The sequence below is a fragment of the Drosophila elegans genome, unplaced genomic scaffold (assembly GCF_018152505.1).
Source record: "Drosophila elegans isolate 14027-0461.03 unplaced genomic scaffold, ASM1815250v1 contig_801, whole genome shotgun sequence".
Taxonomy (NCBI): domain Eukaryota; kingdom Metazoa; phylum Arthropoda; class Insecta; order Diptera; family Drosophilidae; genus Drosophila; species Drosophila elegans.
The window spans coordinates 482,965-500,220 of NW_024546155.1; the positions used below are offsets into that span (position 1 = coordinate 482,965).

Below are 17,256 nucleotides of genomic sequence, written 5' to 3' on the forward strand. Positions count from 1 at the left end.
GGCAGCAATCGCCATGGTTGGAGCCAACCTGGATATGTGCGATGCTGCTTACATTCCGTCACTCTTAGTCGTGAGCGTGGATTCCGTTCAAACTCTCCGACCCCGAGGAGATACTCAAGATATTTACCAGGTTCAAAATACAACTACCTGGAATCCCTAGTGGTGCTACAGAACTTACAGTACTATGGGTTCGAGTAAACGAAGCTCCGTATATACGAAACGGACAAATTGGCGGCCAACAGCCTGGCGGTTTATGCATCTGAGAAGACAAGCAACACAGGCTATTTGTCAATGCTATGGCATGCTTGCTCCTTAAAGCAGACACACCCCACATTCGGCCATCCTGCTATGCTTTCGCCTCGAATGCATCGTCGTCTTCATCAAGTGTTGACCAACGCTTCAAATACTCAGCACAAGTCGAAGAATTAATTGGACCCTCAAAATGGCCGATCTTCTGTACGTCGTAGGAGTGGAGTCCCACAAATGGCTTCACACCCACGCTGGCACCCAGAATAGATTTCCGGACATTCAAGAGGAGATGAAGGTCAGCCGGCCACCTGCAAATTAACCTGCACCACTAAAAGGCAGCCACAGCTGCCCTTTTAAAGTGCCTAGGGACAGGCGCTATAGATATATTTCTAATACAAGAACCTTGGAGTGTGGGTAACAAAATCTGTATAACCTCTATCACTGTTAAACCACACTTTAAGGCATTTCTTCTCCGTCAGTTTAGCGACAACGGTCAGACTAGAGCTAGACACACATACACACCACACCTTATCATCTTTCTATCTAGCCCATGACCGCAGTGGGGGTATACCAAGCACTTTAGATCAAGAACTCGTCTACTTAACCTCGACAAAGGAACTCATTTGCGTCCCCCTATAGGATGAGTTCCTCCACTCAATAAGTACAAACAGAAACGAAAACGGGGTGAGTTACTTTTTTATCACCTCCTTATATAACTGCAAAAAGGGTTATGCCCGACATTTACCAACAGGAATAAAAGGGTAAATTCTGCTCCTATTCTCTGAGACCCTGATTGACCAAATCGGGCTTGGAGGGTAGGGAATGAAGACTGCTTCTCCGACCACCGATACACAAAGTTCAGATACATTATGCAAATGAATTTCAGCACCTTCGACGTCATCCCGATCGACCATTACTCAGAAGGTTATTCCTCTTCATCTTCATTTGGACGGGAACTCTATCATAAGAGTATGAACAGGGGTGGAATATGCTACAACTTCTCAAGATGCAATGAATTTTTCTTACTACCATGTAATGACGATATCTTTAAAATGCTCCTACAACTTCAGGAGGAATATACGCAAGTTATCCAACCCAAGAACCTAGGCTCCTTACCCAATTTGTATACAACTTCTAGCTGGGAACTTCTTAATCAGCTTTCCCACCAAATTATTATCTTTCCAATTGCGCCGCGACCATTCTTCTGTAAACAATTGCCGCGCCGCGGTCTTTCTACTGTAAACGAAGCCGGGCCTTCCGAATGTAAACAATAGCATCCGGTCAGCATCCAGCGCGGCCCAAAATTGCAGAGACATCAGTTTAATTGTTTGTCACAATCAAGCCAAAAATTTCATCATCCAATTTATTCAGACTCTCTTGAGTCAATCTCTTATCCAATATTCAAGTCCCTAGATTTTCTTAAACCGAGGTTTGCTTATCAGATAATCGGCCCTTGGCCAGTAAGTCCGTTTTGAAGAACAGAATCGAGCAGCAGAACAAATCGAGATAAAGAGCAGTGAATTAAATAAGTTCGAGCTATTGAAATAGTGAATAAGTGATTAAATAAAATAAAAAATATTTTTTTAATTCATTCACGAACGAGGAACTTAATTGGCGCCAAGAGTGGGGCCGTGTGATAAAAAAATTCTGAAACAAAGCTTTAAAATAAACTCTATAAAACTTTAAATGTTAAAAAGGAATTTTGCGCGGCCAAAAACCCGATACAACCGACGAATATATAAAGCCTGTGTTGATAAAATTAAGATGGGAATTAATAAATGCAATAATCCTCTTAAACACTATACAACCGGCAAAAATTAAAAAGTTTGTGTTGATCAAAAAACTAAGGTGGAAAATAATTAATGAAATAATCCCCTTAAATCTCAAACTACAAAATAGTGATCGTAACATAAATTCACTGCTCGGACAATATAAAAATTAAAAAATGACAATAAAGTTAAACCAAACAAATAACAATTGTAAAAAAATTTAATTAAAAAATGTGTAAAAACAAAATTTAACAAAATAATCTTCGAAATCATCAACAAAAAGACATTCAAAGAAAAAAGGCTGTGCCCTTCAGCAAATCGTAAAACGTTCAACAAGCCAGGCTGGAGAAAATATAAGGCTCCACCTGAATAAGTCTCAAGAACATACAAACCATCAGGCAATGTTACATGTAGAAGATTTAATTAAACAAATTGTAAATTTTGAATTAAATCCATTAAAGGACGAGATCGTAAGCTTTCTCATATAATAAAATCGGTGGAGAATTATCGGGTAGATCCAAATATCAAGTGCGACACATCTTATGAGATCATCAAATCCGTTAGGGAATATAAAGGTGAAGAAGATAAATATGTTAGTTAGAGAGAATCAGCCGAAATAGCCTTGGCGCAATATTTCAGAGGGAGTGAAAGGTTTTATTCTGCCTTGTCAATATTACGAAACAAAATAAAGGGAATGGCAAATGCCTTAAACCATAATGGTACGGTATTAAATTTCGATGCCATAATGGCCAGACTTGACTTTGTCTTTAGCGACAAACGTCCAATTCACATTTTTGAACAGGAATTAAGTGTATTGAGTCAGGGAAAATTATCCATAATGTATTATGGTGCGGTTAATAGAAAATTAACAACAATAACAGCGGAAATGAATGAGAAACACAGAAGCTCTAAGAATTTTTATTACCGGAATCAACGGCCAAATTTCAGATACCATTTTCTCAATGAATCTACCTGACCTACCAAATGCCATGGTCATAGTTCAGGAACTGGAAGGCAACAACATGAGGGCCCATTTTGCAAGCAGCTTCTCAACTACTCAGAGAAAACATAGTGAGGAAAACTTTTGTGAAAATGGACAAACACAGTTCAACCACAAGCCAAGACAACAAAACAACAACTACAATAATCAGCGAAACAATGATAATTTAAGGTTTAATCATGAAAACAACCAGAAAAAAAAGACATGGTTATTATAATTATAATAAGAATAATTCCTGGAACCAGAGTAGATTTAATGATAACCAACAAAATCAGTGGAACACTTATAGGCAGCCACAAAATAAGCCAGAACCAATAGAGGTAGACGAGTCTATCCAGGTTCAGAACAGGGCTAACAACGGCTATAATCAAAGCTATAATAAATATCAAAATAATAATAATAAGCCAAAACAAGTGGAGTCAAACTAAAAAATTTGAGACCCAAAATACTCAGCAAGGACAAACCCAAAATAAAAGTGTACCAACTGGAACTGTTAACCAACCGGCTAACAAGTCGTTGAGAGTAAATAACATTGAGGTGAACGATTTTTAGACAAATGTCGGGAGTATGCTTACCCTATATAATTGGAAATAACCCAAAAATAAATAAAAAATTAAAAATACTTTTTGACACTGGGGCAACCTTGTGTTATATTAGAGCAGCAATTTATAAAAATAAGAAGAAGCTTCCAATTAGAAAAGAGTATCCACAGTGAATGGATATTCAAAAAATAAATATTTTGATACGCGATATACTTTTTATGAAATAGAAGGGCTAGACTCAGATCTTCTAGTCGGCTATAGCCTGTTGAAAAACATAGGAGCTGTAATTGATACAGCTAAGGGACTTATTAAATATAATGGAAAAGAAGAATAATTAATTTATGATAACGACAGGTTTCATTTTTTGAAGAAAAAAGCATTTTACCATTGAAAGAATTTATTACAAAAAAAATACTTTGATGAAAAGGCCAAAATCAGAACTGACTCTAAGGAAGCAAATCAAAGCAAAACAAGTTTGGGATTCAAAAATGCTGAACACGCGGACGTTGAATTATCCGTCTTTAATAATAGTTTGGGATATAAAAATCCTGATCAAGCCGACGTTGAAGAATCCGTCACTGACAATTTAAACAATCTCAATTGTGAAATTAGTAAAAGCATTACAGAAATGAGATACCAAATACTACAGAAAATCTAAACTGAGCATTCGAAAATCAACAAGCAAATCCCATTTCGTACAGATATAAAAGGGGAAATCACTTTAGTTCACGACAGACCCATTTACGGAAAACAATATCCGTATTCGGTGTCGGTCGCCGATTTCGTTAATAACGAAATCAGTAGAATGATAACAGAAGGAATAATAAGACCAAGTCGCAGTCCTTACAATTCTCCAGTATTGGTGGTACCAGGCCAAAATGGTGAAGAAAGTACTAAATTAAGACTAGTTATTGACTATAAAAAGTTGAACGAAAGTACGATACCCGACAGGTATCCCATGCAAGACCCGTCTGTAATTCTAGCTAATTTGGGAAAGGCTAGATATTTTTCATCCATAGACTTAGAATCAGGGTTTCATCAGATTCTAATGAAAGACTTATTTCTCAATAAATAACGGAAAATATGCATTTTTAAGGTTAACCAATGCACCAAGAGCAATGGACGACAATGGGCGTCATTCTAAGGGAAGAAGTAGGAAAAACATGTCATGTTTATATGGACGACATAATAATTTTCTGTAATACACCAGAACAACATTATTTCGATTTATCTAAAATAATTGATATATTATTTAGAGGCAATATGAAGATTTCTTTGGAGAAGTTTTTTAAATGCGAAGTCAGTTTTCTAGGATACATTGTATCCTACAACGTCATCAAGACGGATCCGGAAAAAATAGACACTATTATTAAATATCCGGCTCCAAAAAATATTTGAGAACTAAGAAGCTTCCTCGGCATTACCGGCTATTATATAAAGAATTATGCCTTCAAAGCTAAACCCCTAACAAAATATTTAGGAGGACGTCATGGAAAAACCTTAAAAAGAATGTCAACTAAACTAAAATCCCATTCCGATCATAATAATTGTAATTGTATATGTAATTGAATAAACAAAAAAACCTTTAAAGCAGTTTACAACTCAATTATTAATAGTTAAAGCTAGGTTCACCGTCCTTAAATCCGTCAGTGTATTTATTAATACCAGACAAATAATCGAGTAAGACACTCCGGAAAATTTGGTTTCAATTCTAATTCTATTTACAGCCAAATGTCACAGTCGGTATCCATTCTACACTTGAATATTTCTATACAATTCAAAAACCTATAAATAAAAAAAAATCGTTAATAAATTCCTTTACACAAGGACTTTCGTTCATGATGTAGAAAGTAATGAAGACCAGGCTGCCATAATAGAAGAAACAGTAGAGCTCACCGAGGATTAGATAAAAATTATAAGCAAATATGATTATATTACTGGCCCAAGTTATTTTCAAAATAATATATTAAAAATTGCACAATTTGAAATCAAAATAAATATAATAAACACCCTGTGCAAATTCCTATCGGAGAGGCACCTATCCTGGAAAGAAAAGGTGAAAATTTGCATATTGATATTTACTATGCCCAAAATCTTATATTCATTACTTGTATAGATTCTTACTCAACAACAATTGCAAAAATCTCCCTAATAAAGTAATTATAAATAACAGAAATCGTACGATTCATAAAGATAATATTAAACAAATTATTTCAATAAATGATTTCTTTCTATACAAGGATACTAGATGTCCTAGTTTATGAATCTTACGCCGACCTATTCCAAATAACTAATCAAAGTCTTTATAAAAACATAATTTAACTCGAGGCAACTCACTTAAATATAAGCAAATCAGAATTCACAATCGGAAATTTCCTATGATTTAGACATTATTAAAATTCTTATCTCGTAAATTGTACCCAATAGAACTAAAAGGGGAATCAACGAATTATGTACACTTTGAAAATGGATAGCAGGAACGCCTGACCATGATGATTTTACAGTTCGTAATAAGAATAATGATTTAATCCGTAGTAATAATAATCAATTTGTAATTAATTCAAAATTAGTTAAAGAAATAAAAACCCTAACTGAAAATCTTTAATCGATATTTTCAAAACAAGAATTCCCGCTTAGAAAACACCGCCTTCGGTTACTAACTTACGATCTTATGAATTTAATGGACACAATTACGTAAGCAAAAATAGATGTTTTCAACACGAAAATTCTAAACACTGAAAACATCCAGGAATTTTTTAGGCACGAACAAAAACCTGTAGTAATCATAGACATATTATATATTTCCAAATTTAAAATCGCCACACACCAAGAGTTAATTATAATATATATAAAATACCCCATTATTACAAACCAGTGCGAAGTTTATAACTCACGATCCACCTCACACCATTATGGAAAACTCTTAATTGATAATCATGTCGCTAAATGTAAAAATAAGTATTTTGTAATCTATAATTTTAAGACAGAAATATTTAATAACTATGTCACTTTAAGCCCAGACAGCACTTGTTTTACCAGATAACTAAATGGAGAAAAATGTCTATGTAATAAAATCAGAGTATATAATAAAAAAATTGATGTAATCAAATCAAGCTACTACTTTAATATATAATATTTCCTACACTAAGGTAGACCATAAGATATTGGAATAAATCACTGCTAAACAATACAATAATTTCTTAATATCCGAATATCTTATGTCAAATGATTCGGAACTTACATTTGATAACATTAACATATTAAACCCTTTCATTCAAATTAAACAAACTCAAATTTCAATAACGTTAATATTGATCATATTTACTTTAATATATTTAATTATAACGACTTTATTAAAATTCTAGATAAATATAATATGCAAACCACGACAAGCTCATATTGAAGCAGAACCCGTAAATAATATGTATATACAACAATGCAAATACCATTGAAGGTTAAATTGTAGTCGGGTTGACCACTCTGTTTAATTCGAAATGGAAGAAGCGGAAGAGCACATCCTTACCATTGCTATCGATGCCGTAGTTAATCTTGCTGCTGCTATTATCATTAGCTGGTTTGATTCGAGGCCAGGAATTTATTAAGAAAAGATTGGTCAATTATAGCTTATTATGATTTAAAGCCAAATCTCGAATATGTGAAGACACTTTACATGGGAACAACATATGACTGTCAAATGTGCTTACATATAAAAACAGTCTAAGCTTGTGCTGCTTTATACCATCACTTTCAATACGTTTACGAAGAAAAAAAATTGAGAAAATGATTTACTGCATATGTCAAGAATATGTCGTTAAATTTTGCCAACAGGTTATTTGGCATATTAGATACTGAGTATGCCAGTAGAACGTTATAAACTATTCAAAAGGTTAAATCGAATAACAAATGCATTTTGGAATCAGTTAAGAATCAAAGTTCAATAATTGATTTTACTTTCCACATCATGAAAATAGCTGAAGCTGCTTTAGACAAAAATATCAAAAAAATGAAGTATCATATAAAGGTAACGCTCGTCAGGATTCTCTCAAAGCCATTCAATTGACAAATCAATTATCCATATTGGCGGCAAATCTACAAAGATTTTAAACAGATGTTCATTCTTATGAAATTAGTCCACTGCTCTTTTCTCCCAAGCAACATGCCTCAACAATCATGTACTAGAATTATATAAATTAATAAGGGCAGAAACAAAGGTGATAAAGGACTATGTAAACTTTAAAATAACACTGGCGTTGTTATCAACACAACTAATTTAAGTATATAACTTGATACCAATACCGGTATCACCAACAATAAAATTATGGCCCTTTATATTGAATATCCAATTATGGCAGTGAATCAACATAGAGATCAATTCATTACTATGTCGTCAAGAGACTTTGATCTTTGTAATTTACTAAACAGATCCATGTTCTCTATTGACAATCATTGTGAGATTCAAATGTTTAATAACAAATCATCGTCATTGTGGCAGAAAATAAGTTCGGCAATATCATTCACATGGCAAAGATTGAGAACAAAAAATCTACGGATATTTTTAATTATATCACCAGTGGAGTTATCAGCTATATGTGACGATCAAGTATCAACCATTACGATTGATTATATCGGACTTTTATCCTTGAATCCGATGTGCACTTTAAGAAATCGTTTTCTGATTGCGATTGCCCATCAGGTACCCTCAACTGGAACATTGAAATTATCTTACGCTCGATTGGGCAGTCTGAATGAATCTTTAACACCGCTTGCTAAAGTTTCAAATTATTCAGTGAAACAAAATTATAGTGCTAGTAAAGAATTGATTCCGAGAATAAAAATAAACAAGAAAGGAAGCAAAATCGGCAAGCCGAAGTTCAAATACCCTTGCAGCTATTTCAAAAATTAAATATTCTTGAAAACATTAAAATTATGATTGACTTGCGTGTATGTTAAGAAATTAAGAAACAGCAAAGTAATAATTTTTTTTTATTTATTTTTCCGATTGTTCCCATGAGAGCTATGTGATATATTCGACCGATTTTGATAAAATTTAAACCGTAATTCTGAAATATTTAACCATTACTATAAGTCGAAGAACTAAAAAAAATTAAAAAACAGCAAAGTTCTAATTTTTTTTTATTTTTTTTCCGATTGTTCCTTTGGGAGCTATATGCTATAGTCGTCCGATCTGGCTCGTTTCGAATTATATACTACCTGCAATAGAAAGAAAACTTTTGGGAACGTTTCATGCAGATAGCTTTAAAACTGAGAGACTAGTTTGCGTAGAAACAGATTGAAAGACGGACAGACGGACATGGCTAGATTGACTCGCCTAGTGATGCTGATCAAGAATATATATACTTTATGGTGTCGAAGATGTCACCTTCACTGCGGTGCAAACTTCTAACTGGAATTATAATACTCTCTGCAAGGGTATAAAATGCCAAACAAGATCGTCGATCTACAACACCACCACATAAGTGACTATTTCGAGCTATTGATCCTGATCAAGAATATGTACACTTAATAGGGTCAGAAACGTTTCCTTCTACCTATTAGATACATTTTTAGCGTATACAATGCACCATTTTACTCTACGAGTAAATTTAGAGTTTACCTTAAAGCTGAGGTCACGAAAGGATCGCCCCTCGTCTTTGCTTCCCTGCTGAGCATTAATCGAATTATTTCATTCGTTGGTTCTTCGTTCTTCAACAATAACAGAAAGTGGCTTAATGCTTCCGAGTGACTTCCAGCTTCCAATTCTGGCAAGAGGTCCTACAGAGAAAATCCAATATATTTTTGAAGAAATATTGAAAATGAATTCATACCTGAATACTCTTGAGGGATACATCGTGAGCTTGAACAATTTGCCATAGGCAAAATTGTTCATAAGTTTCAAACTCAAGACTTTCTCTAATACAATCAATGAGTCCATCCTGTTTAAATATTGTAAGTTTTCCTTGTGCGACTGAGTATATTATGTCACGCACATTTTTTGCATCTATGCAGCGCAGCGTTATTCGCAAAATATCAGTATTATTAACGGCTATCGACTTAAACTCTCTATATATGTCAGGAAGGAGCCACAAGTATATGATAGTGTTTTCTTTTTCAAGCAGATCGAGGTCTCGGACCAGGCAATTGCCGATCTTATCATTTATCGCATCGCAAATTTGTCGATAAATACTTGTTTTAAACTGATATGACTGCTGGGAATTTTTGCGCGCTTGAAGCTTATAATATATTTTCATAAAATACAGAAACAAGTATCCAATTTCAGGTATGCGATCACATATTTCGGACAATAAAGTTTGAAACGGCTTTTTGTTTTTTTCATCGTTTTCATAAAGAAAACGAAACAAGCCATACAAGGGATAACTAATACTCTTGGCTAAAAGTTTTTCTTCGGTCTTGCTTTCCGAAAATATATTCTGCTGTGGTAATGTCTCACGCAGTATTAAAACAGTATTTGATATCACATAATTAAGCTGAAACTCTTCAACGGCAGAGGCTGGCAAAGACCGAAAATCTTTTAAAAATGCCTCCCAAGTGTATGAATTCCGCTTTGTAATAAATGTTTCAAATGAATCAGCTATTGCTTCTGCTAGTTCAACCTTTGGCTTTTCTTTTAATCTGACCTGAAAGAAATTTTTGAGTTAGATCTAAAGAAAGTTGTTTGATGATTAATAACCTTTGAAAGAGGCAAGTCGTCATCGTCATCAGTATTCTCCTCGATTTTATAAAGTTTTCCGAAACTTTCAGCATCCTCGATGTTAAAAACATCTTCAACTTCTAGATCCGCTGGCACCAGTGCTAACTTTTTGTCCTCATCTACCAATAATAAGGCTGTTTCAGCATTATTGATAACTCTAGTTCCAAGTAAATCAACGTTTTCTGCCAAAAAATATTAAGCAAAATTATTTTCTCATTAAACATATGTATGGTAATACTTATACTAACCTTCATGTAAAAATCTCTGATCTATCTCTTTTTTTAAATTGTGAGTCTGATTTGGATGCAATAAAGGGTACATTGGTTGATTAAGACTAGCACCTGGAGCTAAAAACTCTCTAAAGTTTTCTCGTATTAAACTACGAAGTTCTCTGTCAAGCTTTGGTGACTCAAAAAGCGGTTGTATGTTTGGTATCACCTGAATTTAAAAAGAATTATTGCATTTAAAAGGGTTTTTATATTTATCAAATTACCTGCTTGTCCAGAATTAGTTTTAATGAATTGTAAACGCCCATTCGGATTTTATCTTCATGATTTACATAAAAATTTTTTGTAATTCGGCATAGGAAATCCAAAAGCGTACTACTGACAAAAGGATGATTTCTTATAGAGTGGTACATAACTAGAATCCCAGGCTCAATGTTCATAATATTATCTTTAGAGGGATCGAAAAATAACCAATCATAAAACAATGACAGCTTTGCATTGGCTGAAGCAATTGGATTTGTGCACGATGAGATTAACCAGCCTATAATTGCCCATCGCGGTATAATATCCGAGCACAGCATGTCGTTAGTCGGATGAATTACATTTATTATAAAACGAATAAGATCTGAGCGTAAGCTGTGAGACTCAGGTGTTGCGAAATATTTGTCTTGAAACCAATCTTGGTATTTTTTTTGATTGCCAAATTTTACAGACGATGCCAAAAAACTTATTTTTCGTTCCATATCTGGTAGAAGACGACATTGTAGAAACCGACGACTTGTTCGAACTTGTAGTAAGTGCCAAATTCCGTTGAATGTTGGGTGTAAACATTTTGGATTAAAAAGAATATCACGCCAAAGTTGTTCGAATTCCGGAATGCGGGCTACGTTTTGTAGGAGGCTGTTTTGAAACACAAAGGTTAAAGGTAAAATTACTTATTCCTATCACTTGCAAAGAAGAAAAATATGCTGTTTTCATCAAATTTTTGCTTACAGAAACTACCAATTCTTCCATCGGATTGCTTAAGAGCTATTTAGAAGGTAAGGACAATTTTTTATTGAACTACGATGATGAAAATATACATAAGTGCGACTATATATGCCTACTAAATCTCGTTGTGATGAACACGACCTCATTCTTGGAATTTCTCTAACACCTTCAGTTTTCGAAAAAATTTGATCATTCTTTGATTCTAAACAACAGCCGCACTGAATTTTACTGCCTACAGTGCAACTTTTTGAGTAAGGGTCCTCATAGCAAAAACTAGATTTTTAAAAAAAATTTACGGATGAAAAAGAATGCATCCACTTCAATAGACCTAATAGCCTTTTGTTTTACATGATTTACATAAAGTTGTAGTTATTTAACATGACAGGGTTAGAAGCCTTTTTTCAAACCATAGTGGCCGCAGCAGTTTCTAAGTGCGGAATGGAAAAAATAACAACCTTCATGCGACACTGGCTCTCGCCAAGTCATAGGTACGGAAAATGGAAACGTTTTTTTTTCGACGCGCTCATAGAGGATCAGCACGGGACGCAGACATTGGTACGGAAAATGGAAAACGGGTTTTGTTCGAGCACGGTGCGGTTACAGATGAGAAACCCATGCCTTATCCAGATTAGTCATTTCGAATTCGGAATTTAAGTATTTCAAATACTTTAAATTAAATACTTTCCACATTTTTCGTCTTAGCTTTTTTGCAGTGAACCTCCCGCATATGTAGCAGAATATGTCTGGCATATTGACTCATTTGGTAATGAAAAATTAAGAGCAATACGTCTTTTCGCATCGGTACAAATCGGATCAAATCGATTCAATTAAATAAGTGTTGCCAGCTTATCTTCGGTAAAATTCATATTTAGGGTAATTTTAATTATTTGTTATTTTTTCAATTCCGCATTCAGAAGCAGCAGAAGCCACTTTGGTTGGAAGAAAGGTTTCTCAACCCTGTAAAGTAAAATTACTACAATTTTATGTCAATCATGTTAAATTACTACAATTTTATGTCAATCGTGTTAAATTACTACAATTTTATGTCAATCATGTAAAATTTTACATGAATTTTGAAGGCATATCAAAATAAAAGGAACACTTAAACAAAGGGCTTTTAGGTCTTTTGAAATGATTGCATTCTTTTTCATACATAACATATTTAAAAAGACTCTCGACTCTTTTGGGTATGAGGATCCTTAGTCAAGTAGTTGCACTGTAGCAAAAAAATCATAGGTTTAGGCAGAAAAATTCAGTAGGGCCGTTATCTAAAATCATAGAACCCGTGAAATCGTAATTTTTGTTTCCTTAAGATATTTATTCTCGAAAACAGGGGGATGGAAAAAATTCCAAGAACGACGTCATGTTCAGCCCACCGAGATTTTAGATCTATACAGTCGCATGATTTTTTTGCACAGTGTTATTAACAACCTAATTACTGATTCATTAAATTATAGGTATATAAAAATAGTATGATCTAAGTTATCTTAGTCGAGTTAAGCTCAAACGGTAAAAGGCTTCAAAATAAACCAAAAAGGATGCTTAACTCGACTTTCAGATACCCGTTACTTTGTTAACTAATTTAAAAATAAATAACTATCCAGCGGATACTTTAAATTGGAATAATTCGATAGATATGTCCAAAACACACGCACAGAGTACAACAGCTACAGTCTTACATGTTCCAGAGTAAAGGACAGACGTGTTCAGTGGTCCTGCATTATAAATCCCAAATCTCTGGCGGTATAGTTACCGAGTTCTCGACTTTCATACGGACGGACTGTCGGACCACCGGACTCTAGATAGACTATTTATTCAGCAGAAATAATTAAGTTTTGACTGCTTTAGATAATGTCTTAATTAGCACAAAACAGAAATTTTAAATAGAAATTAACAGATCACGTGAAGTCAGATTTAAAGACACTTTATACAAACCTATGATAAGATACTCTTCATTCAGGTCCTGAAATTTTTGACAATTTAAATGTAAGGTAGGCTCAAAACTAAAGAAAATAGTAGAATAAAATGACCCAAACATATGACACATTTGACGCAATTAAAATCTTTTAACTGGATTGGATCCGGTTGGAAAAATAGGTTTCCTGAAATCCTAATCACCGATTGAAGAAAAATCTTAACACTGTTAGTTTTAGTAACAATAAAAACAACAATTGAAGAAAATCTTAACAGTATTAGTTTTAGCAACAAAAAAAAAAGTAATCAAAAATATGCAATTTAAAACAGTTTATAGAATAACAACAGTCACGATTGACTTATCAAACTCCTGTAAGAAGAATAGTTAAGATACGTTATACAATGTCCCAAATTAATTAAATACTTTAACTTTTAGTAATAGCCATCTCTTTTAATTGAAGACATGCCAGAATTAAGATACGTCTCAATTTTGAATACCAAAACCACCTCAATATTTGCCTTTATAAAATTTCAATATTTGAAAAATTAAAAATCAAAACATTTTCTTAGAAGTTGTAAGAAACAAATCAATCAAATCATACATTAATTACTTTAGCTTAAAGTTTAAATATATAGAAGGAAAGAGAAAGGCGACATGAAGCAAGAACACTGGAGGAATACCCCAGGCCTAAGGCAAGCCAAAACTCAATTAAATAACTACAACAAGAAGAGGTTCAAGGAACTTATTCAACGAGGGAAAAATTCACTTAGGATCGTTACCGGATTACTAACCGGGCACTGTAGACTGAAAAGTCACCTAGGTAAGATGGGAATAACCAGTAGTAGGACTTGCAGATTCTACGACATAGAGGACGAAACCTCTAAACACATCATCGCAGACTGTCCGGCGTTAGCAAGTATAAGATGTAAAATCTTAGGAACCAGAACTCTTACACCTGAGTTCCTAGGAATAATCAATCCATTAAAACTCCTTGACTTTATTCGAGGAAGTGGGTTGATATCTGAGCTGTAGGTTCTGAATGGGGGTACAATAGATCTTACAGGTCGCGGTACACTAAACACCTCGATACTAATAATAATAATAATAAATATATAGAAGACAATACATTTTTTAAAAACAATGGTTTTATATAAAAACATGTAGTTACAAAAAAAAATATTGATTAAAGTATCTCCTGTTGGATGGCCGTGGATGGCATATTGCAGTTCGATCACCGGCAAACAGTGGTAGTGCCTTTCAAAACTGTAAAGGATTTCATTCAAAAGTTCTAATGGCCGCTTGTTATGCGAAGTACACTCACTTATATAAACGTTAGAACTTACGGCAGTGAACGTGATGTTTTCTCAGCAACGCAGTTTGGAATGGATATTCTCAGTAACAGACTTGAATATAATCCTAGTATAATACTTCAAATGAATATGGATGCGAATTCCTTACCTTGCTTTTCTATTGAAGCACCAACAGATTGTCATGCACTTCCTAAGATACATACATTGCAGTGGATTTTGTTGGTCAAATCCCAGAGCTCGGGTTTCGCTTTTATTGCCTTGATGATCTTAATTGTATATTCGCGATTGTTTTTGAGCTCCCAACATTGATTTCGACACTCAACCGTGTATATATTGCCAAAGGAACTATTGTCTAAAATAACATTTGACCCTTCCCATCTGCAAAAGATTTTCCTCTTTCTCCAATTTAGCTTTTTCGAAAATTTTGATTTTTAGCTCTCCGCAACTTTGTGCTACAAACATCAATACATTAACTTCAAGTTTCAAGGGCTCACAAAAAAAATTGTGTATTTCATTATACAAAATATATTCCTCAATATTCGGAAAGCGTCAACCGTTTGTCACTGTGAGCATATATCACAATAATTAATTGATTTATTCTTGGGTCGGTAATACAGCATTTCTCTAAAAAATTGTAAGAAAATAATTGCGAAAAATAAAAGTAAGTTTCCGTTTGTTTAATTGTTTTCTAAATTTTAAATTGTGTACTAATACGCAGTCAAAAGAATAAAATAATGTGCGATTCAAAAGAAATTTAAAAAAAATTTAACTTTCAGTTGCAGCGATGGCAACCGCCGAGTTCAATAGGATTTTTGCTATATCCAACCTTCTGAGCTATTTTCAGACCAGAGACAACAATTCTTCGGCTTCTACTTCAACCTAATCTATCTGCAAGGTAGGTACGTCGCAGCCAATTCAAAGTTTTATGGAGGAGGCTATGAGGGGTTATATACAGTTAGAAGGCCGAAAAAAGCGAACCAATATATCTCTAAGCTGGATCCTGCGAAATAAAAAAAAAACAAATAGATTTGACTTTAAAATAAACAAATATTTATCGGTGAGAAAAAATCTTGGATAAATTACTAAAAAATATATATAAGAATCTCGTATTAAAATTGCAAACTAATCGATTCGGTTTTCGCGAATTTTTGAGAAAAACGCGTTTAAAGTTTTTACTTGTACTTTCAAGTACTCCGAAACGACTTTTAAAATTTGCGTTTAACTTCGATAATATTCACCGGAACGAAATATAAATTATTTTGTGTTATTAAATATATGAACATTAGGAAGTAAATAAAAACATATCGATTTTTCTAAATGCAAACTGTATACAACCCCTTAATCATCCTGAATTTGAAATACGATTACACATACTCTGTGTACGAAAAGTTTGCCGCTCCGTTGAGAGATTAATTTGAACAGGGCTCCTTCCAATCATCTCAAACAGTTATTTTCTAAAATTATATTTTGTTTGGCTATCGGATCCCTCCAATCGATACAGACGGAAAAGTTGGAAAAACCAAAAGAAAAAACAATCCGAAAACCTAATATGTTTAAGCGCAAACAAAACTAGTGACGGAACACAACAGCTGAGAGTCAATCACAGTGAATCGGATTCAAATCTCTTGCTTATCGAACGTCTAGCAAAACAGTAGCTCAATCTGAGAAAAATAATAAAGCATACTGGTACACCTCTGCACCTCGACATCATATACAAAACTAAATATGTAAAATGTCAGGAATCTCAAGTACTCCTACTAAACCTCAGGGTACCGGCCAGGCCAGGACATTTACTGCAACACCTGCTAGCGTCTTAAAACGGTGTCGATCAGACACTCCGTCGCAAAATACTCACACACCAATGAGCACAGGCAACCTGGTAGATCTAAGAGATCTGAAATCCATACTTGAAAGCAAAATTTGACGATAATTCGATTGCCACAAAAATGGTTGCCATTCAGCAAAATGTAGAATGTCTCTCAAAAAAGGTCGATTCGCTAACAGAGGAAAGCCAAATAGTGCAGGCGTCAAAAGCGACAGCGAAAACAAACAAGCATGACTCCTACAACTAGAAGACGCTAATAAACTCGCTACAAAATTTGACGATAATTCGATTGCCACAAAAATGGTTGCCATTCAGCAAAATGTAGAATGTCTCTCAAAAAAGGTCGATTCGCTAACAGAGGAAACCCAAATACTGCAGGCGTCAAAAGCGACAGCGAAAACAAACAAGCACGACTCCTACAACTAGAAGACGCTAATAAACTCTTTGAAACTTTTCTGGCCAATGATGAAACAAGTTTTGTGAATTACTTTCCTGATCACTTGGTACAATGGATACCAGCTGATAAACGAAGTACACATATAAACAAGTAAAACGCCGAAATCATCAAAACACGAAACACGAAAAACTATATATCCTCCCAGTTTACATTAACTGCAAAAACTGAAAAAGATTTTGAAAAGATGACTGACAGCAGGTTGTGACATACACTTGCTCGCATAGTTCTACGTTAACCATAAAAAAATATAAATTTTTACATTT

The 17,256-nt window shown here is 34.2% G+C and overlaps 1 protein-coding gene across 5 annotated transcripts in view; it reads right to left on the reverse strand.

The window, feature by feature from the left end:
* Nucleotides 1-17,256, reverse strand: part of LOC108134957 (integrator complex subunit 3 homolog) — a 78,058-nt gene that overhangs the window by 48,585 nt on the left and 12,217 nt on the right. For 2 of the 5 annotated variants that reach the window (XM_041710145.1, XM_041710142.1), the window contains 5 exons: nucleotides 10,763-11,396; nucleotides 10,518-10,707; nucleotides 10,249-10,451; nucleotides 9,386-10,195; nucleotides 9,175-9,332 (listed from right to left, as the gene is read on the reverse strand). The exons of 1 other annotated variant lie outside the window; for it this stretch is intronic. In XM_041710145.1, coding sequence (XP_041566079.1) covers nucleotides 9,175-9,332; nucleotides 9,386-10,195; nucleotides 10,249-10,451; nucleotides 10,518-10,707; nucleotides 10,763-11,396 — 1,995 coding nt within the window. Of the gene's footprint in view, nucleotides 1-9,174; nucleotides 9,333-9,385; nucleotides 10,196-10,248; nucleotides 10,452-10,517; nucleotides 10,708-10,762; nucleotides 11,397-14,744; nucleotides 14,805-14,859; nucleotides 15,364-17,256 lie in introns of those variants that run through there. 2 more of the 5 variants (XM_041710143.1, XM_041710144.1) reach the window with 2 other exon arrangements.